The sequence below is a fragment of the Cupressus sempervirens genome, chromosome 5 (assembly GCF_028749045.1).
Source record: "Cupressus sempervirens isolate cs-2001-9-10 chromosome 5, ASM2874904v1, whole genome shotgun sequence".
NCBI lineage: Eukaryota > Viridiplantae > Streptophyta > Pinopsida > Cupressales > Cupressaceae > Cupressus > Cupressus sempervirens.
This window is the reverse complement of record NC_143122.1, coordinates 97,809,613-97,832,750: the sequence shown is the minus strand read 5'-3', so window position 1 is coordinate 97,832,750 and position 23,138 is coordinate 97,809,613. Positions and strand designations below refer to the sequence as shown.

Below are 23,138 nucleotides of genomic sequence, written 5' to 3'. Positions count from 1 at the left end.
TACCATTCAAACATATCTTGATACACCTTTTTCCAACTTTGCTACCTCTAGTTCAATCTCTAGATGAATATTTCAAATTCTGGTGTTGTGAACAAGCTTAATTCAACTTAATTGAATCAAACTTGACAACTAACTATGATCTTATTGTCTCATCATCTTCTAGATTTTCTTTTAAGATGTCAGAATCCTTTTACAAATTCCTCATTGAGTTCTTCTCAAAGTTCACTGACTACATTTCTTTGTCCACAAATTCTTTGTTAGTTCTAGAGTTCCTCTCATGGTTCTTTCTGTCATTTCTGAGATTTCTTCCATTATTTCTTCTATTTCCAAAGTTTCTTCCATTTTTCCTTCTATCTCAAAAGTTTCTATCCATTCTACAATACATTTTTGTATGTCCAAAGTTGTTACATGACTATCATATTAGAGTTCTGCTTCTTGGATTCTGTTGATCATCAAGTTCCTGACAATTTCGAGCTATGTGTCTAAAGTTGTTACACTTGTAACACACGATCTATCTTCTTTCCTCATAAGGTCTTCCTTGTCTCGATGTCCTTTCACTAGATCTTCTTCTATCTATAGGGTTAGTATTTCTAGACATTCTATTATTCCTTCAATCATTATCATATTTATGTTTCCTACAATTAATTGCTTTATGACCCATACCTTGACAATTATGACAATAAAAGTCCTTAACATGATTAAATGACTTATTTATACAATCTCTTTTCGTATGACCTATTTCATTACATAAAAAACACTTACCTCTAAATTCATTCCTAGTTTCCTTAGGAGATTCTACTTTCTTTGATTCATCCAATATCTCAACTTTCTTGTCTCGTCCAACTTATTTAGGTTTATGAGAAGATTGACTAGATTTGATCTTATCATGTTAGATTTATATTTTTCTTTCAGATCTAATCTAATCTCAAGTTTCTTTGCAAACATGTTAAATAGATAATCAAGAATAGTCTTATCATAAGTAGGTCTTTGTATTGACATTGAATCATCAAGCTTTTCTCTACTAGAATAAAGCTTCTCAAGTTATTTATTGAATTAAGTTAATTCACCTTTCACGATAGTATAGTACTTATGAAGTTCTTCATGATCTTCTTTCAATGTTTCATATTTAGATGTCTTCTTCACGAGACTTTCTCTAAGATGCATATTCTCAGTCTTCAAATTGGATTCAACTTTGCTAGGATCATTTCTCAAAGTTAACTTCAAATTCATAATCTTCAATTCATTCTTCAAGATCGTGTACTCTATCTTCATCTTTGAATAATTATCATCACTAGTTTCAGATTCAGTAGATTCAAGTTTGGATTTGAGATGTTCAATCTTATAATTCAACTATCCAATGTATACTTTGAAGTCTTCATATCTATCATTCAGCTCATCTCTTTCTTTAGTAAGGAGATCAATCTGTTCAAGTGCTTCTTCAAGTTTTTTAATCAATTGTTCCATATACATAGGGATCTTACTCAAGTTGTTAAGCCTCTTCAGAGTAACTATGCTCTGATACCAATTGTTAGAAATAGGAACTACTGAGGGTGGGGGGGGGGGAGGGTGGGGGGGGGGGGGGGGGGTTTGGTGAATCAGCAATCTACAAACTTTAGTCACCAACTAGATATTATTTGTTACTTTAAACCATACATAACAAAGTAATAAAGTAATGTTGAATAGTAACAATAACCATACACAAAGATAACTCATAACACCATATTTTGTTAACTAGGGAAACCCTGGCCAAGGGAAGACCCCGATCAGGATGATACCTACTAGATAATATTCTATATATAAGTTCCTTGTTAGAGGATGGACCTTGTTAGGAGTCAATGAGAAAATTTAGTATAGAGAGTCCCTATTAAGAGACTTTGGATTCCTGCTAGGAGATTTTAACCTTGTTAGGAGTTGTAGTACAATAGATGCAAGATGAGCTCACTACCCAAACATGCACTTCCAATTACAAGAAGAGCTCACTGCCCAAACAAGTAATCAGACTTTTGGAATATTTCTCTATAAAAAATTTCTTGACTGTCTCTAATCTTCAGCATGATCTTGGATCACAAAAATAGATTTACAAAACTTTGCATATATATCAATTTCATGGTAAGTTCACATATCACAATACTCACACAACTTACACATCACTTACACATTACACTTTTAATTTGAAAGATGTCTTTTGCATAAATACAATGCCTTTACATAGATTGCTAGTAGGTCAGCTAAGACCATTTTACACTTTTCCAACTTAGAGTAAACATCTAGGATGTTGGCCCTAATTAGACAAGTAATAATTCCTTTCCTTCAATTCTGTTGTCATGTTTCACTAGTAAAATATGAATATATCTTTTTTGTACAGTTCATACTAACTTTTGAGGTTATACATGTCATCATCAACATGTATACAATCTCCATCTAACTTTGCTAGTCATAATTTAACGTTAGTAACAAGTTACATACAAAACAATACACTAGTGTATGCTATTAGAAATGCTTTAGAATAACTAAGAGGGGGGGTGAATTAGTTATTCAAGGTCCACATTTCTTATTCAAACTTTTTCACTAAGTGTAGTAAGCCCATTCAATCATTCATTTATCCAAGCTTTAACATTTCAATTCAGTAAGTTATTGTAAATCAACATGCAAGCATAACACAGTGATTTACATGGAAAACCAATTTGGAAAAAACCACCAATAACTTGCTACTCAATTCTCACTCTTCTGAAGTGATGCCCTATGAAAGGCCTGCCTTATTAAAGGCTTACAACACATTGTTAAATGTGACCTAGTTAAAGGATATAACCAACTTGTTAGAAGTGGGCCTAGTTAGAGGACTTTAGAACATTCACTTGGAATGCCACCCTACTAAAAGATTTACAAATGGTTGTTAAGCCAACCTAATTCCATAGGATTTTCCTTCTATTGCAACTGATACAATTTCTAGAGAGTAACAATTAGAAATTTAAAATGATTACATAATACAACTTAATTTGCAGATCTTAGATCACTCTTCAACTCTTCTCATTGTCTGGCCTTTAATCTCAAAAAATCTTAACAACTTACCCTTTTTTCAAGCTTAGTCTCCTTGAGTCTCCATGCTCAATGTACCAGTGCAATCATCTCTTCTTGACTACTTATAAAAGCAAAGGCTCTGTGCTCTATTCTTCCCTCTCCTAGATGTCTTCTCCTTGACACCCTTCAAACCACTTCACAATTTGGCACTTCAATAGTAGCAATAGCATTTTCTTCTTGGTCTATGACTCCTTAAATAGAGGTCTTGGAGTTCCTTTCCTACTTGATTCTTCCTTCCTTTGATTTCAATTCATATGGATTAGGTAGGATTCATTGTATCTAACCCATATTTTGTTTCCTCTAGAAAATTCTTGAATAATACTTTGAATTCACCCAAAAATGGTTTACATAGAATTCTATGCCACCAGCTCATCATCCTTATCCTCCAACTAGTTCACAAAATTCAAGATAACAACTATGTCGGCTCAGATTTGATGATTCTTTGTCATTTAAAATAATGTAGTAGCTCAACACTATTGAAAACTTGATGCTCGACACATACTGTGTTACTCAGCACCTACTACATTTTTATTGATGCTCGGCACCTAAAGTTCACTCGGCACCAACTAAGATTTTCTAATGCTTGACACCTAATACTTTGCTCGGCACTTGAACTTCACTCAGCACTTGAAGATCACTCGGTACACACTAGATTTTTCTTTTGCTTGGCTCCAATTGAGAATTTTCTTGGCTTCAACTAGCTTGCTCGACACTCACTAATGAACTTAGTTTAAGCTTTGCAGTCAACCTTGTTACAACTTATTCCTCCAATGTTTTTAAGTGTGACCAACTTCTGTATCTTTGAGTATGTTATTAATACATCATTTAACCATTGTCTTAATTGATCCTTGCACTTCATTACAACATCATAACTCAACCTTTCCCTTAGGCACTCTTGTGACATCTTGTTGATCAAATCCTCTTCATCAATCAACTAGGTGATAATACTTGGATCTTACAAGCAAATTTCATTCCTACAAATAGCAGGTTTGACATCAATAACAAAACAATGATTGAAAATATTCTGTTAGCAACAATCTCTTTCTTTGATCTTCAATCTTCTTCATCAATGATCTTTTCAATTAGATTTCCAACAATCTCCCTCTTTGGCATTGATGGAAAACCAAACTAATCAACCATCAGACTAAACAATTTAACCAAATGCTAACTAGGTTAGAACAGTAGGTCAAATGTCAAAAAGTAATTGTATTACCATCACCATCAGTTTTCACATGTCCCTCTACTATCCTGATTGCTTTATTTTTGTTTATCCCTCTTAGCTGTTGTATCCTTTTCTTTTCTTCTCTCCCTCTGTATGCATTGCTCATCTTCTACTATTCTTTCTCTATTCTGATCAACTTCTTCATCTTTTCTTTCAACTATTGACCGGTTCTACTATTTCTTCCTCAATCTTCATTTGATCAACATTTTCTCCCTCTTTCTTCATTCTTTATCTTCTCAACAATTGTTGATCAGTTTCTTGACATTTCTCCCTCTTTGACAACAATGCCAAAGACATATTACTATCTTATAATGCAAGTGTAGCATTTGTAGATTCATTCAATTTCTCCATATGTCACCTTGCTTGTGACTGATTTGTAACTTCTACACTTCCATTACTTCAGGCATGAATCCTAAAGTAAACATCCTCTACAATGTGTAATATCTCAACAATTAGCTCATTTGATGCAGGGCAGTCTTGCTTTTTCTTCAAGTAGCCTTAGTTAGGGGTATCAACCCTAACTTTCCTCTAAGATACTGAAAAGAATCTTTAGGTGCTGCTTTTGTGAAGATGTTAGCAATCTGTTCCTTTGAGCTAACATAGTCCATCTTCACTTGTTTGTCTTCCACCAATTCTCTTACATAGTGATACTTGATTGCAATGTGCTTGGTTTTGGCATGCATTACAAGGTTCTTTGATATGTTGATAGCACTTGTATTATCACAATAAAGTATCACAAGCTCATTTAGCTCTTCCTTCATACCTTGCAACAAATGTTTGATCCATACAATATTGGTGCAATTGATAGAAGCTACAACATATTCAGCTTCAGTAGTGGACTATGAGGTACAACTTTATTTTTTGCTAGTCCATGTAATCAATATTTTTTCCCAAGAAAAGTGCTCCTCCACTAGTGTTTTTTCTATCATCAATGTTATCTTCCCAATCTGCATCAGGGTAGGCTCTTAGCTCAAACTTTTCACTCCTCTTGTAGTACAAACCAAAGTCATCAGTTTCTTTTAGATATCTCAGTATTCTCTTCACTACCATCAGGTGATTTTCTCTTGGATTTGTAAAAAATCTTGCCACTATTCCAACAGCTAATGCAATGTCTAGTCCACTATGTACAAAATACTACAATTTTCCAATCATTGATCTATACAATATTTGATTTACTTTAGCTGACTCATCATTCTTGGATAGCTTATGCCCTATTACCATTAGTGTGCTAACTAGTTTTAACTCTTCTAATCCAAATGTCTTGAGTATCTCCTAAATGTATTTAGATTGGGTCACAAATATGCCATTCTTCAATTGATGGACTTGTAATCCAACAAAGAATTTGATTTCTCCAAATATTGACATCTCAAACTCATGTTTCATTTGATCAACAAAATCTTTGCATAGAACATCTTTTCCTCCAAATATTATATCATCAACAAAGATTTCTGATATCAAAATATCTTTACCTTTTCCAGCTTTGATATACAAGTTGTTGTTGTCATCTATTCTTTTAAATTATATCTTCACAAGATATTTGTGATGCTCTGGGTGCTTGCTTCAGACCATAGAGTGCCTTGTGCAGTTTGCAGACCATATCCTTGTTCTTGTCATCAACAAATCCCTCTGGTTGTTTTATGTAGACTTCCTCTTCTAGTATACCATTCAAAAAAGTAGACTTGACATCCATTTGGTAGACTTTGAAACCTTTGTAAGCAGCATATGCAAGTAATGTTTTTACACCTTCCATTCTTGTAACAAGGGAAAATGTTTCCCAATAATCCAGTCCTTCTTCTCGTGCATAGCCTTTGCAAACTAATCTAGCTTTGTTTCTTGTTATCTCACCATTCTCATCAAGTTTGTTCCTGAATACCCATTTGGTACCAATAACATTCTTTTCAGCTGGTCTAGGAACTAGGGCCCAAGTTTTGTTCTTCTGAATCTAATCTATCTCTTCTTCCATAGCTTTATACCAGTCATTATCTTGTAGTGCATCTTTCACTATTTTAAGTTCAACTTTTCTTAGCAAACATGATTCATTCATGAGTCTATTCCTTGCCATTGGTTTGGCATCCTTGTCACCAATGATTTGATCTGCAGGGTGATGTCATCTTACATACTTAGTTAATATTGGTTCTATCCTTCTTTCCATGTTTGATCCTTCAGTTTTAGAGTCATTTTTTCCTTCTTCATCTGGTATTTCATCATCTCTTTCATGTGCACTAATTTCAAAGTTAGAATGTACATTTTATACATTCTACAACTTGGCTTCTAAATGCAACTCGGCATTCACTGGTTATGACTCGACTAATACTAAAATTTGTTGTTGATTCCCAACTAGATTTGTAGCATTGTCTTCAACAGTCATTCCTTCATAAAAGTATACAAAGGGTCTATAATCCTCTGATTGCTTAGTTCCATCAACCTAAATTTTTGCATGCTCATCAAAATTTACATTTGCACTCTCTACAATTTTGTTAGTGTTCAAACACTTATATGCTTTGCTTCTAGTGGAGTATCCAAGGAATATGCCTTCATCACTCTTTCCATCAAACTTACCATTTCTAGTATCTTTAATAATATAACATTTACAACCAAATACTTTGAAATATTTTACATTAGGTGAGTGACCATACCACAATTCAAAAGGTGTTGCATTTGTACCTTTCTTGACTTGGACTCTATTCAAGGTGTAAATAGCAGTGCTTATAGCTTCTCTCCAGTACTTTAGAGAAAAAAATTTCTCCATCATCAAGGTTCTCGCATAGTCTATCACTGACCTATTCTTTCTTTCAGCAATACCATTCTGCGGTAGAGTTCTTGGTGTTGATGTTTGCCTTTTGATACCTTTATCATTGCAGAACATCTCAAATTCTTTTGATGTAAACTCACCTCCTCTGTTTAGGCATTTTAGATTCTTCTTCTTTTTCTTCTCAACTTTGGCCAAATACCACTTGAACATAAGAAATGCATCAAATTTTTACTTCAAGAACATAACAATCATCATCCTTGAATAGTCATCTACAAATAGCATTATGTATTTGTCTCCTAAGTAGCTTTGCACTTCTATTGGACCACATAAGTCTATATGGACTAACTCTAGTACTTCTTTGGAAGTGTATGTTTTACTTTTGAAGCTAGACTTAGTCATCTTCCCTAGTTGACATTGTTTGCACATTGTGTTTTCATATTTCTTTAGTTTAGGCAACCCTTTGACCTTCTTCTTTTTGCTAATACTAATCAGATTATCAAAATTAACATGACACAATCTTTTATGCCACAACCACACATCATCAAGTCTAACAACAAGACAGGTTGCATCTTCCATATCTAGATAGAATAGATTACTCCTAGTTTGTTCACCTTTCCCTATCAGATTTCTATCAATGTCATAGATTTTGGTAGTTTTGTTTCCAAACTCTACTTTGCAACCTACATTGCCTAACTACGATACACTAAACAAGTTGTAGTTTAGTCCTTCAACATATTATGCATTATCACATGAAATTTTCTCTATGAGTTTAATTGAGTCTTTTCCTTTGATTTGACATGGAGCATTATTACCAAATCTAACACTATTTCCATCATATTGAGTAAAGGTAATGAACTTACTTTTATCTCCTATCATGTGATGTGAGTATCCACTATCTATGATCCATTTGTCATTCTTGTTCACATAGGTAACCAATGTTTTTATTTCATCTTCATCTTTATCTGATTCATCCTTCATGGCCACATAGACTACTTTGTCATCATTCTCATCAAAATCTTCTTCAACAATGTAGCATCTTTTGTCTTTTTCCTTGTAATCTATGTTATCATCTTCTCTCTTGTTCCTATACTTGTTTTCTTCTTTGTAATTCTTCTTCTGTGTTCATCTTGCAGCAATATGACCTATTTCATTGCAATTAAAACATATGATAGGGAGCTTACCTTTGAACTTACATTTGCCTCTATGGAATCTTCTAGCCAGTAGTGCTTCTAACTATTCCACATCTTCCTCATCTGTGCTGCTATCACTAGATGCATATTTTTCTTTTCTTCTCTTCTTGCTTGATGTCTCCTCTTCAATGTCTTTTATTGTCATCTTGGCCTTCAAAGTAGATTCAAGGTTCTTAGGTTTGTAGTTGTCAAAGTTGGACATTTCAAATGCAGTAAGTCTTCCTACTATACCTTCAAAGGTTAGTGTGTTTCCTTGTACACACCTTAGCTCTTGGATAGTTGAAACTCTAATAGCATAGATAGGGAGCAATGTTCTTAGATATTTGTTGTTGATAGTTTCTTCTTCCAATTGGCCACCTAGACTTCTTATTGCACTTACCACTTCTTTCATTCTAGCAGCATATTGAGTAGTATTTTCTCCTTCCTCTATTTTCATGTCATCAAAATTTCCTCTTAGGCTTTCTCTCTTTGCTCTCTAAACATTTTGATCTCTTTCATAGATATTTGCTAGGGCTTTCCATATCTTGAATGCAGTATCACAATCTTTGATGTTATCATATCCTGTATAGCTGAGTGTAGAGGCAATCTCTAGCATTTCTTGATTGTGCTCCTTCATTTTGCTCAAAATATCTGCAATAAGAGGTCTAGATAGATTTACATGTTTTGTTCCAATTGAGGTTTGTGCAGCAGAGTTGTCTTTGTTGAGCTTGGGAACTTCTCTCTTGGACATCTTGATCTTCCTGCTTCTAGTACCTCGAAACTAAATCAGCAGATGGCTTTGATACCAATTGTTAGAAATTGATGCAGGAGCATCCAGAGGTATAAGGGCAATCCTGTGTCGCCCAAAAAAAATGTACTTAGACTTAGTTTCTATTTCATATATTTTCATTTTTGGATACCCATTTGGGTCAAATAAAGGTTCCAACTCTCATAGTTCCACTATCAATATTCTAGGTTAGAGTATGTGAGCACCTTGGGATACATGTAAATGTCAAAAAATAGGACTATGTAATTGAGCCATAATTATGGTGGATTAGAAGGTGTAAATTGGAGGGAGGATTAAAATTATAATTTAGAATATTTTAGAAAAAGAATTAGGTCAAAAGGCTATATGGTTTGAAAGTTATCGCATTTTTTCAGTTTCTAGAGACCTCCTAAGAATGCTTCAAAGTCAAGTTTAGGGCATTAAATGACCTCATACAGGGCCAAAAAATGGAGGATGAGTGAAGCTGGTCCATAGGGCTATAGAGTACTCTGAAAGCTTTCTAAAAATGTAAACAGTTCGTCAATCGGAGCTATGGTTCAAAAGTTATGCCTACCAGAAGTTCGATTATCGTTTTTGGATTCTTCTAGTTTTGCGCCAACTTCTAACGTGACTTCTGGGGCCTTCTATTTGGTTGGTGGAAGCCAACTAGAAATTTCTAGAATGTATTCCTAATCCTTAACCGTTTGGGGTCTATTTAAGGACATTTTTGGCATTGTAAAAGGCAGTTCGGAGTGGAGTTTGAAAGAAGGTATTGGGACAAGAAATTATCTTTAGATTTATGCTATTGTAAGCCCATAGGGCATGTTTTGGAGTCTGTTTCTGTACATTAAGTGTACTAGCATATTTTCATAGTTAATAAAAAAAATTCCTTTCCTGTTGTGTTCATTATGTGCTTGGGTCGTGTCCCCATCAGAAATGCTTTAGAATAATTGAGAGGGGGGGGGGGGGGGGGGGGGGGGGTGAATCAGTTATTCAAGGTCCAAATGTCCTATTCAAATTTTTTCACTAAGTGTAGTGAGCCCATTCAACCATTCATTCATCCAAGCTTTAACCTTTTTAATTCAGAATGTTACTGTAAATCAACATGCAAGCATAACACGTAAAAGGTCAACACATAACACAGTGATTTATATGAAAACCCAATTTGGGAAAAACCACCAGTAACATGCTACTCAATTCTCACTCTTCTGAAGTGATTCCCTATGAAAGGCCTGCCCTGTTAAAGGCTTACAACACACTGTTAAATGTGACCTAGTTAAAGGATTTAACCACCCTATTAGAAGTGGGTCAGGTTAAAGGACTTTATAACATTCACTCGAAATGCCACCCTATTAAAGGATTTACAAATGGCTATTAGGCCAACCTAAGTTCATAGGATTTTCCTTCTATCCTAACAGATACAATTGCTAGAGAGTAACAATTAGGAATTTTAACCTGATTATAGAATACAACTTAACTTGCAAATCTCAGATCACTCTTCGGCTCTTCTCATTGCCTGGCCTTCAATCTCTACAACTCTTGGCAGCTTGCCCTCCTTTCAAGATTAGTCTCCTTGAGTCTCCATGCTTAATGTACCAGTGCAATCATCTCTTCTTGACCAATTATAGAAGAAGAGGCTTTGTGCTCTGTTCTTCCCTCTCCTAGATGTCTTCTCCTTGATGCCCTTCAAACCACTTCACAATTTGGCACTTCGACAGCTGCAGCAGCATTTGCTTCTTGGTCTGTAACTCCTTAAATAGAGGTCTTGGATTTCTTTTCCTGCTTGATTCTTCCTTCCTTTGATTTCAATTCGTATGAATTAGGTAGGATTCATTGTATCTAACCCCTTTTTTTTCCTCTAGAAACTTCTTGAATAATCCTTTAAATTTTCCCAAAAATAATTTACATAGAATTATGTGCCACCAACTCATCATCCTTATCCTCTAGCTAGTTCACAAAATTCAAGGTAACAACTATGTTGGCTCAGATTTGGTGATTCTTCGTCATTTAAAATAATGTAGCAGCTTGGCACTATTGAAAACCTGATGCTCAGCACATACTGTGTTACTTGGAACCTACTATATTTTTACTAATGCTCGACACCTAAAGTTCACTTGGCACCAACTAAGATTTTATGTTACTCAGCACTTGATACTTTGCTCAGCACTTGAACTTCACTCAGCACCTAAAGATCACTCGACACACACTAGATTTTCCTTTTGCTCGTCTCTAATTGAGAATTTTCTCGGCTTCAACTAGCTTTCTCAACACCCACTAATGAACTTAGTTTAAGCTTTGCAATCAAGCTTGTTACAACTTATTCCTCCAATATTTCTAAGAGTGACCAACCTCTGTATCTTTGAGTATGTTATCAATATATCATTTAACCATTGTCTTAACTAATCCTTGCACTTCATTACAACATCATATCTAAACATTTCCCTTAGGTACTCTTGTGACATCTTGCTGATCAAATTCTCTTCATCAATCAACTAAGTGATAGTACTTGGATCTTATAAGCAAATGTTATTCCTACAAATAGCAAGTTTGACATCAATGACAAAACAATGATTGAAAATATTCTGTTAGCAACAATCTCTTTCTTTGATCTTCAATCTTCTTCATCAATGATCTTTTCAATCAGATTTTCAACATATACCAAATTCATACAAGTAGATAATTTTTTGAGTACCAAAAGCTAAGTATCTTTATTTCTGAGGTTTCCTATAGGCATGTACATCATGTGTTATCATAAATGACAATAATTACATATCTTCATTAACCAATGACCAACAAAATTTCTCTAAGATACAGTGCTTTAGATGTGAAAAACTATGGTCACTTAAGATCTCATTGGCCTGATAGACCGAAACATCAAGCATCATGGGCTAAAGTCAGTAATTATGATATAGATCAAGAGAAATGTCCATTCTAAAGTAAACTTTAGAGTATCCATCACATCTGTGAAATATTGGACTAAGAGGGAGTTCTCTATTTTTCATATCATCTTCATCAAACTATAAAATAAATGTGAAATGCTTGACATGGTTATAATTTATGAGATAGAGTCTTAGAATACCAAAGTATTGTAATATATTTTTTTGATGAAAATAATTTGAAAATCAAAATTATTTGTTTGTATTTTCAATACATACTATAAGAGTTATGTGTCAATATTTTCCTCTGAGAATTTTATTACAGGAAGAAAGAGTCTTATACTTCTTCAAAGACAATCTTGAATGAAGAGCTCAGATGATTGATATTTAGAGGGAGTTCAAAATCTTTGTGAGTGACTATGTTTCTAGGCCTACTTCCTTTTTACATCACGAGGAAGTGATGACTTCCAAATGATGTCATTTGTATTTACAAAAGTTATTGGAAGGTGATGATCTTACAATAACTTAATTTTCTATTATGGTGGATATCTTACGATATCTATGTAGATCATAATAGATTATACCTTGCATGGTGGATGTTTATATGGAAAGCATTATGAGAATGTGTGTGCACATGCCTTAGAAATAGTTTTGAGTATATGGTGAATGTTATATACGAATTGATGTTCTGGAGGCCATTACACAGAGTACATGATGAATATCATATGACTTGATATTTTAGAGGCCATTACTCATAGTATTTGGTTAATAACTTGTATTTTGTTTTGGAGGCCATTACTCAAAGAGTATTTGGTGAATATCCTATGTTGATTTTTTGGAGACCAATAGTCAAATATGATATCAAAATGATCAATATCATATGTTGATATTTTGTAGACCATTGTCTTATTGAGCATATGATGAATATCAAGTATTGATATTCTAGAGACCATTACTTAGAGTCTTGATGGATATCTCATGTTGATATTCTATAGACCAATACTTGTATCAAAATATAGTAAAAATCTTCTGATCAAAGATTCTACTTATTCATCATTACTAAATATTGTGAATGATGTAATATTTACTTATGTGGTTATCCTTCTAAACTAAGAGGGAGTGTTAATGTATAGTTTAATCAGATAGAATATTGAAAATATATTGATATAAGATATTCATTTTTTTTACTGCATCTTAGAAATATATTATACATTAAAATACACACACACACACACACACACACACACACACACACACACACACACCTCTTTTTTTATGAATAATCATTTTCTATTAATAAATAATATACTAGTAACAATTCACAAAAAGGAGTTGAGAGATACAAGATCACCCTGTGAGAGTTCACACGGCCAAAGCCAGAATCAACAACTATTCATAAAAAAAAACATTAGGCAACTCCTTAAGCTACCAAAGCAGTGCCAGTTGAGGGGGGTGGTTCATCACAATCATGGAAACCCCAGTCATCCCTGGGACTAGTAGGCGGGCTAGGAACAGTCCATTCATCAGCAACATCATCAGAGGCCTAGTCACCATTCTTTGTATCATCTCACAGAGGTGAGATAGCCAACTCCAAGCGAAAAGGCCATTTGCTAGAAACCACACGAGGAGCACGAGAGGGAGCCACTGAACCTGGGGACCAACCGGAGCCACAACAAGGCAAAGAAGTCGAGCGGCGATGCCAACTACCATCGCCACCACTAGGAGAGCGATGGCAAGAACCCTGTGAGTGTGGCCTGTGAGAGTGGTGGGTAGATGAGTTGCACCCCCAACAATGGCCCTTGGATGAAGTGTTGTCTGCCAAAATATAAGGGGCACTCTAACAACCGTACAAGAAGCATTACCCCAATGATTAAATAGCTGGCAAAGGTAGGCCACCTCTAAAGTACTTTAACCAACTGCTTACAAAAAGACAAAACCATCGATTGTTTAAAGATAACTATGTGGTTATTGCCTTGGAGCCATGTCATCGATAGGACGTGACTCCACCGTGGAGTCACCCCCATCGGGACGTGACTCTACAGTCATATACTTATTGAGCGTCAGTAACCTTCCAAATGGAATAATTCGAAACGTAGAAATAAAACGCAGTAAACGTCTTCAGCATACTTATTCACGTCAAACGTGCGCCTTTCATCATCGTGGATAAACATTCTGTTCGGTCTGCCATTAATATTCAGTCGTTATGTCATAAATAATAAGTTTGAATACATATATCCATGAAGATACATCTGCAACAGTCTTCAGCGAATGTTATTCGAACTTGCATCGTGTAATATATTCAATATACCATTGTGTGGAGAACACAAATTCAGTCTACACCAACTTTAATATATTGGGTTCATCAGCATACTTTATCACTGTGATATATATTGAGATTATAGTTTGTACTCAGAATCAAAATCAAGAGCATTATATTTTAAAGTATGTCAACCTTATATAGAAAATAAATATAAATCGGATCATTGGTTTTGAACAGAAGGTACCGAAAACTACCATAATCACACTTCCAATTTAATATTCTAATAACTATTGAATCCGCTAAGGACTACGATAATCTTTGAATCAGATTACTCATAGTTTGTACACAGTACTTTGGCACCTGATGATATAACAAGGAGTACAGATTTGATCCATGTAAAAGCATGATCAAAAAATATAAAAGTGGTCTTATTTAGAAATTATAGGAGATGATCGAGCAGTTGAACATTCTTGCTTTGTATTTTTAAAAATTTTGTGTAGAAATTTTAAATGACTTTCAATTTTCTACAATAGCTTATTGGACATGTGTCTTGCTTATAAATAATGTTTTAGATTCATAACTTTTTGCCAATGTGTTCAAAACATCTGAGAACAAGAGTAAGACAAATAATTAGAGAGTTCATGTATGTCATGGAACTTATTCCTTTTTAGAACTAAACAATGAATTTCAATCAATTATAAATGATCATAATCACAATAACAACTTTTAAGTTTTAACTATCGATACAATATTACAACCATATAAGAATGCTCAATACCATATACATCCAATTAGTAATTTCTAAAACTGAGTTTCCAATAAATATATTACAGCCTCTATTTTGTTTTAAAGCTGCCATATGACCGTCTATAACACATTTAAAATACTATCAAAGTCTTTTAATCAATTTTTTAAATATTCATTAAGATCGAAATATGCATTGATTTTGTGGGGATGGAGATCATTCGGCTGAGTCATGTACAAGAGTTTCAAATTCTTGTTTGATAATTTCTGTCGCAGTATGAGTTGACTAATTGAGCTTGTATTCACACGGCCACGAACATATTCCAGACGCTCATATAACGAATGCTCTCAAAACGTTTGGTAAGGTCTAGATGTAGTGTGGTTCATTCCTAGATTTAAGAGAAAACTACGAAACAGCTCTTTAGATAGTTGACACATTGTTTGAACAAGACATACGTACGTAGACAAGGCAGCCATGGGAAGAGTAGGGAAAGTCCAGCTCAAAAAGATTGAGAGTAGGACAAGCAGGCAGGTCAGTTTCTGTAAGAGGAAGAAGGGCTTGTTTAAGAAGGCCGCCGAACTCTCAGTCCTCTGTGACGCACAAGTTGGTGTCATCATCTTCACCAACACCGGGAAAGTCTACGAATATGCCAATACCAGGTACATCATCTACCCCTGATCTATCTACCATATTTACCATATATTATATGCTTCTTTGCTTACAGCGCCCCGTCTCCACAATATGTTCAGGCATCTGATTATAAACATTTGTTTTCCCATTGATGATGTAAGTATCGAAAATACTTTACAGAGGTGCAGAGAAATCACTGCCCATAAAGCGGAGCTTGATGAGACTATTAAAGACTGTGAAATAGAGGTAATTTCTTTAACAATATCTAAAAGGAATATAAGATTTTGATTGTAAATATATGTCCTCATTTGCATGGCTTTAACCGTATTCAATCATTGTGAACTTGAAGTATTGGCAGCAGGAGGCAAGAAATCTCAGGCATAAAACTGAGAGTCTTCAAAACATCATTAGGTATCTATACAGTTTACCTTAAAATTCACATTTTATGGGTAAAGCTGTTGACCCCTATTGATAGACTAGTCGTAGTTATTTACAGTTAATCATATGAGGTTAAAGTAGAGTGTACTCGCAGGAACCTAAAGGGAGAAGCCCTGACGTCCTTGAGCATTTCAGATCTCCAGCAGCTTCAAAACACACTGGAGAAGAGCTTAGCTCGTGTAAGATCAAAGAAGGTAGCCAGCTTAATGATGTTTTGTTTTGGATTCCTTTCTCATATTTTCTTAATTATGTCGGTAAGCAATTCCGGTTTGCAGACCAAGTTTAACAAATTGCAACATTAAGGAACACCTGGTGTTTTAAGCACTTTTAAAGTAACACACGTTATATATCGTTTTACTTCGACAGCAGGAAAGGCAAACTGAGGCGATTGCCATGCTGCCAAAATGGGTATTAGATCTTTGAAACTACGCAATCTTGTATTCTTCATAGAGATCTGTCTTTAAGTAATACACTATTATTAATTTATCAAGTTCTCTGGTCTATTTTTATTGGTGCAGGAGCGCCACCTTCAATCAAAAAATCAGTTCCTTATGAGCGCGGTACTATAGCCCTCCTCTGCTACAAGGGTTCTATATATATATATATATCTTTCTTTCTTTCTTTCCTTAGACTAATATTTTCACTTGAAAGAATCTTGATTTATTTTTCTCTCCCTCAGATAGAACGAAACGAAGGCAACATCTCTAGAGTAGTCCTTGGTAATTCAGTTCAAGGTATTGTACAGGATCTGCAAAAGGTTATTTCAGAAAAATCCATCAGTGGAAAAAACCTAGTTATCTCAACTGGTCTTTAAAATAGGTACTGTTTGTCCATTATACTATGGATAGTAGAATGAGGCGAGTTTTGAAAGTCATTTGTCCAAACCTTCCATGAAGATTGTTCTGCATGTGAATATTTTAATAAAATCATTAGCATGAATATGTTGTGCTGCGATTGGACTGCATTACAAGTCTTAATTGTGTCATTTTTTTCAACTATTTTATCAATTAACTCTCATAGACATTCTACAATGGTAGAAAGAATGGGGTGAGATAGTGTAAATGTGTGAATTTTAATTTAATAAATATCACAAAATATTTGTCAAAATTATAAACTTTAGAAATTCAAATAATTAATTTTTTTTAAAATTAAAATTAAAATATTAAGTGAGTTCAAAACAAATAGATAGAAATACAAGCAAATAGAAATACTTTTAAGTGTAGTAAATAAAATTTTAATCATTTTATAATGGACATTTATTAATATTTGTATAGATAGACTCACTTAAGATATCTTTACTAGTTTATTTATTATTTTGAAAAGAAAATCATTCCACACATGTATTGTAGGATATTTTGTATGTTGGAAATACATTTTCTATGTAAGATGATTCAAAAATTAATATGTATTTTTTTCGTGAGGGAAATGATATTAATAAAATAATTCGAGTTTTTATTTTTAGTGAATATAGTAAGTCATTTTATTTATTTTTTTGTCAATTTTATTTACGATATTATATCATTAAAAAAAAGTATTTGACCTCACATAAAAATTTAATATATTTTTTTTTAATATTTATGTAAAATTATTCATATTATACACAAAAGAGAACATCTTCATATGGATTGTAAATAAATCTCTTTTTTTGAAAATTCATCCCTAGGAGACAAGGACAAATATTAAAAAATTGGGGGTAGTAATAACTTGTTGGAAAATAATGAAAAGGAAAATAAGGGCATCTCTTATGGAAATTGATTCATCCTTTTGGGGAGTTTCTATGAGGAATCTACCCCTAATCTGTGATTGGGAAACTCTTCAAGGGAAATGGTGTTTGGTGATAATAGGAAATTGTCATTGCATTCCTACATAAATTCTCTAGAAGAAACTGGGTGGACTATAGTGGGGAGTGACAAATTTGTTTTTATACTTTCTATGAAAATATGGGTTAATGATAAATATGCCAATTTATGGATTTTACCCATTTATAGGAATAGTCTTAGAGCCTTTGGAGAAAATTAGATTCTATTAGGGAAAAGGAATCTAGCGACCTTGATTATTTCCCATGGATGCTCATCAATTGATAAGAAAACAATTGATCAAATTTATAATTAAAAAATACCCTAAAAGACCTTAATGAAAGGGTTTCTTTTAAAGAAATCCTAAAACTGGACAAGCAAAGATGATTCCAAGATGTTCCATCTTGTTGTACCTCCCTAACAAACCAAGCTTCCAAGTGATAATGCTAATTATGTCTTGAGGGAGGGTACTAATATTGAAACATCAATTGTTATAAGAAACACCTTCATAGAAATTGGCTAACACCATTGTAAAAATGATGTTTCCTAGATATCTAGAATTTTGGGGCACATGTAAGTATTGCTAGCATAACACATTGTTAGGTTTGAAACAATGTAATAGTTTGCTACCAAACTATCAGTTATGCAGTTACCAAACTGGTTAATATAATATATTTAATACAACCCATATTTATTGAATATGATATAAAATACATTCTCCACTTTCATTTTGGTATTAGAGCATCTAATTAATCTAATGAGAATAATCTTGTCCAAATCGTGAAAGAATTCTTCTATATGATTCATGACGAACACATAAGTTACATGCTACCAAGTTTCCAAAGCAAAAGGTCTAAGGGAAAAAGCATAGACATGTCTTACCTTTTAGGACCTCTAAATCTATTCTAGTCAAATCTCATTTCTTTATCAAAACTCAACATAAAAAAACTAAGAGTGCCCTTTTATAGATCTTCGATTCCATATCGTCATCATATAAATTTCATAGTGTTTTGATTAGTTATAATATCTTATAATTTTAATATATTATAAGTAGATATTTTAACATTTGAAAAGATGTTACCTCAAAAAAGGAAAAAATTATAAATCATTAATGTCAAACCTTACTTATAAGATATTTTCTAAGTGTAGAGTGTGATATTATTTGATTGATGAAGAGGATTTGACAAGATAAATATGAACTACTAAAGTTGTAAAGTAAAGAGAAATAAGTCTAATGGACCTACAAAAGGTTCTTGATCAATTAATATTTGACAAGATAGTATGTTATTTGATCATTTTATTAATTGAAGAATAAAGATGAGTTGAAGTGTAGAAGAGATGATTGATAGAAATCAAGAAGTTGAGAAAAACATGAATTTGAGCGATTAACAAGTTATTAGGTCAATGAGGAAATCAAGCATTACTAAGTAGAAGATTTAAAAACTTAAGTTATAGATGAAAAAATTAGTATTAGCTAACTATTGGTAATGACTAAGCAAAATGAAGGAAAACTAAAGCAATGAATGAGCACAATACCAGCTGAGAAAGCCAGTGTAAGCTGAGTGAGATAGAATAATATTGATATAGCTACCTAGTGATAATTGATCTGAAGAACAAAGTGATGACTGAGTGTCACAATTTTAATAGTTCGCATCAAAATTTGTGGCCGACACAATTGACTTTATAGATTGGTCAAAACATTTAGCAAATAAGGATTGATGAGATGGAGTATTTGATGCATGAATTGAGTTTTTTAGGGCAATCAAAGGTGAGGATTCAATGAGAAGTTACAAGAGAAAAAGAAGAAGGAAAAAATGATGGATCAATTCAATGAATCTAATGAAACCCTAAGATCTATGGTTGTGTTCTAGTAGTAAAAGAGTAAACCTATCTATTTAAGGAAACACAAGAGATTATTTACAAGGTTGTTTGGTGGTGAATGTATGGAAAAATTTTAAGATCAAAGTTGCAAAAAAAAGTGAGAAGTGGGTGAAAGAGGGATTTCTTGACGAGTTTCCAAGAAAATCAGAGTTCAAAGATTAGAGATGGATATTGTGATGAAGTGATGGGGACATGACCCAAGCACAAAATGGACACAACAGGAAAGGGAAATTTTATTAACTTTGTAAATAAGCTAATACATCCAATGCAGAGAAAATAGACTTCAAAACGTGCCCTAAGGGCTTACAATAGTAATAATCTAGAGATAATTTCTCCTTTTAGTACCTCCTCTCAAACTCCACTCCGAACTGCCTTTTACAATGCCAGAAATGTCCTTAAATAGACCCCGGAGGGTTAAGGACTAGGAATACATTCTAAAAAGTGCTAGTTGGCATCCACCAACCAAATAGAAGGCTCTAGAAGTTGTGTTAGAAGTCGACGCAAATCCAGAAGAATCCAGAAATAGTAACCGAACTTTTGAGAGGCATAACTTTTGAACCGTAGCTCCGATTGACGAACTGTTTACATTTTCGAAAAGCTCTCGAAGCACTCTATAGCCCTATGGAATAGCTTTGCTCGTCCCCATTTTTTGGCCCTTTTTGAGGTCATTTAATGCCCCTAACCTAACTTTGAAGCATTCTTAGGAGGTCTCCAAAACTCGAAAAACTGCGATAACTTTCAAATCGTGGGGCCTTTTGACCTGATTCTTTTTTTTGGAATACTCTAAATTACAATTACATTCATCTGGCCAATTTACACCTCCTAGTTCACCAAAATTATGGCTCAATTACATACTCCTATTTTTTTGTCATTTACACGTATCCTAAGGTGTTCAAATACTCTATCCTGGAACACTGATAGTTGAACTATGAGAGTTGGAACCTTTATTTGACCCAGATGGGTATCCAAAAATGAAAACACATGAAATAGAAACTAAGTCTAAGTACATTTTTTTGGGTGACACAGGATTGCCCTTATACCTCTAGATGCTCCTGCATCATGAAGTCTCTAGTCAATAAACTAGGAATGAGCCAAATAAAGATCTGAACATGCAAAGTGAGTTGTATTTTATTAGATTAACATAGATGTTACTTTCTGATCATTGTATTAGTAAAATCCTTTAATCAAGGTTGACCTAAGAGTCATTTAATAAATCCTTTAATCAAGGTGACATTTTGATGAAATTTTCTAAAGACCTAAAACAAGGCCACTGAGCACACCTAATAGTGCATTTTGTAACCTTTAACAATGTCATCTCTTAACCAAACTCACTTCAAAAGAGTGAAAAGTGGTAGCATGTTACTTGGTGGTTTTTTCCAAATTGGGTTTCCATGTTAAATCCTAGTATCATACATGTGTGAATGTTATTTTTGTGTTTCATGCTATTCACTATTATATGTTTATTTTATTCAACACATACTTAACAAAGAGCTAAGTGTTAATATGGATAAGTTAGATTACAGATAAATTTCTATTTTGGTCAAGTGGATTTATGAGTTTTATTAAGTTGTTAAAAATTGAATTGGAACATCTAGATTTGAGGCTAATAGCTTCACAACCACCCCCCACCCTATTGTAATCATTCTAACAAAATTTTGGTCTTGTAAGGAAAGTTTGAACTAAACTAAGCTAAGATATCAAGATGTACAAGACAGAGTTACCCAAGATGACTAAAGAGAACTTTCCATTATGGAAATGTTTGATGAGATTGCATCTATTTAGAGTTGTAAATTTTGCACTATAATACTTGGAAAATGAATACAATGAAATTGCTAGACCCATGACAAATGAGAAAATAAAAGAGAAGAAGGAGCACAATCAAATGATGATAGATCTAGAATCTTCCCTAAGTTATGTTCAATTTAATAATGTGAAGGATTGTAATATTGCAAAGAAATGTGGGATAAGTTGGAACAAATTCACAAAGGTGACAAAAATGTGTTAAGGGCTAAAGCGTAAAATTTGAGAGGTAAGTTATATGATAGGAGAATGACAGAAGTAGAATTTTTTGCACAATATTCTAGCTAAATCAAAGAAGTGGTGGATGTAGTTAGAGGTGTTGGAGAAGACATATATAAAGAGACTATGATCAGCAAGCTATTGAGAACATTGCTTTCTATTTATGCCAATAGAGTATCTGTACTACAAGATCTATAATGTATGTGGGGCAATGGTTTGGCTTTGAATAGTCTAATTGGTAAACTTATTACATTTGAATTGTCAAATTTTGATAATTATACACCTTATAGTTTTGAATGTTCTTTTAAATCACAACGAAAAGAAAATAAAGTTCAAAAAGTAAGCATGTGGGAAGTGATAGTGAATCAGATGATGACCTTGATGATCATAAGCATTATTGTGAAGAAGGACCAAGATGAAAAGACAAATACAAAAGTAAACTTCCTATTATTTGTTTTACATGTAATAAAGTTGGTCATAGTGTTGCAAGATGTCCTGATAGAGATGAAAATGAGGAAAGGAAAGACAAAAAAAATGTTGTGGAAGGAGAGACAACAAAGACAAAAAAGGTAACTGAGACTACAAGGGAAAAGGTAAGAAATATTGTTACATGGTTGAAGAAGATGGTTTTGAAAGTGATTTTGACAAACATGATGAAAAAGTTGTTGATGTTACAATTAAAGATGAATCTAATAGAAATGAAAAGTTTGAGAAAACTACTCGTATTTCATGTGTGAGTAAGAATGATACATGGATAATTGATAGTGGCTGGTCAAATCACATGATTGGGCATACAAGTGACTTTAAAAAGCTAGAATACTTTAATGGAAGTTTTGTTAAGTTTGGGAATGATGCACCATGATACATGAAAGGTAATCGATCTATTATATTAAATGACAAGATCATAAATGACAATGCATATTAGGTTGATGGATTGAAATATAATCCATTGAGTATGGCACAACTAAATAGTTAAGGCTGCTAAGTTGAATATAAAAAGAAGGAAAAACCCTATGATGCTACTATTGAATTGATTGGAAGTGGAGATAAATCAAGAGGTAACTTGTTCTATCCAGTCCTATCTGAAAATGCACATGTTTATTTGCACAATTTGAAGATGTTTGGTTATGACATAAGAGGTTATACATGACATGTGAAGTTTGATAATTTGGCAAGAATTAGTAAGATGGAAAGAGTAAGAGGATTACCAATATTGAGAACACCTCATAACGTGATGTACAAACAATATCAACTGGGAAAAATTCAAAGTCTATTTTCAAGAGCAAGACCTATTCTCCTGATAATATTTTGGAGTTGGTTCATAGTGATTTGTGTGGTCCTATCAGAGTGAAAATTTATTATGGTGAGAAGTAATTTATCCTATATGTTGATGATTTCTCTAGAATAATGACTCTGGTGTTTCTCAAAGAAATATCTAATGCTATTCAAATTCTTAAATGTTATTTGACTAGAGTTGAAAAAGTAACACGTAAAAGTTCAAAATGT

General features: G+C 33.5%; 1 protein-coding gene across 1 annotated transcript; it reads left to right on the top strand.

The window, feature by feature from the left end:
- Positions 1–15,342: 15,342 nt before the first annotated feature.
- On the top strand, positions 15,343–16,750 carry LOC149554746 (MADS-box transcription factor 23-like). Its single transcript, XM_089829000.1, has 7 exons — positions 15,343–15,527; positions 15,660–15,744; positions 15,848–15,909; positions 16,031–16,130; positions 16,303–16,344; positions 16,455–16,496; positions 16,616–16,750. The coding sequence occupies exons 1-7, from the start codon at positions 15,343–15,345 to the stop codon at positions 16,748–16,750; spliced, it is 651 nt and encodes a 216-aa protein (XP_089685126.1).
- Positions 16,751–23,138: the final 6,388 nt, after the last annotated feature.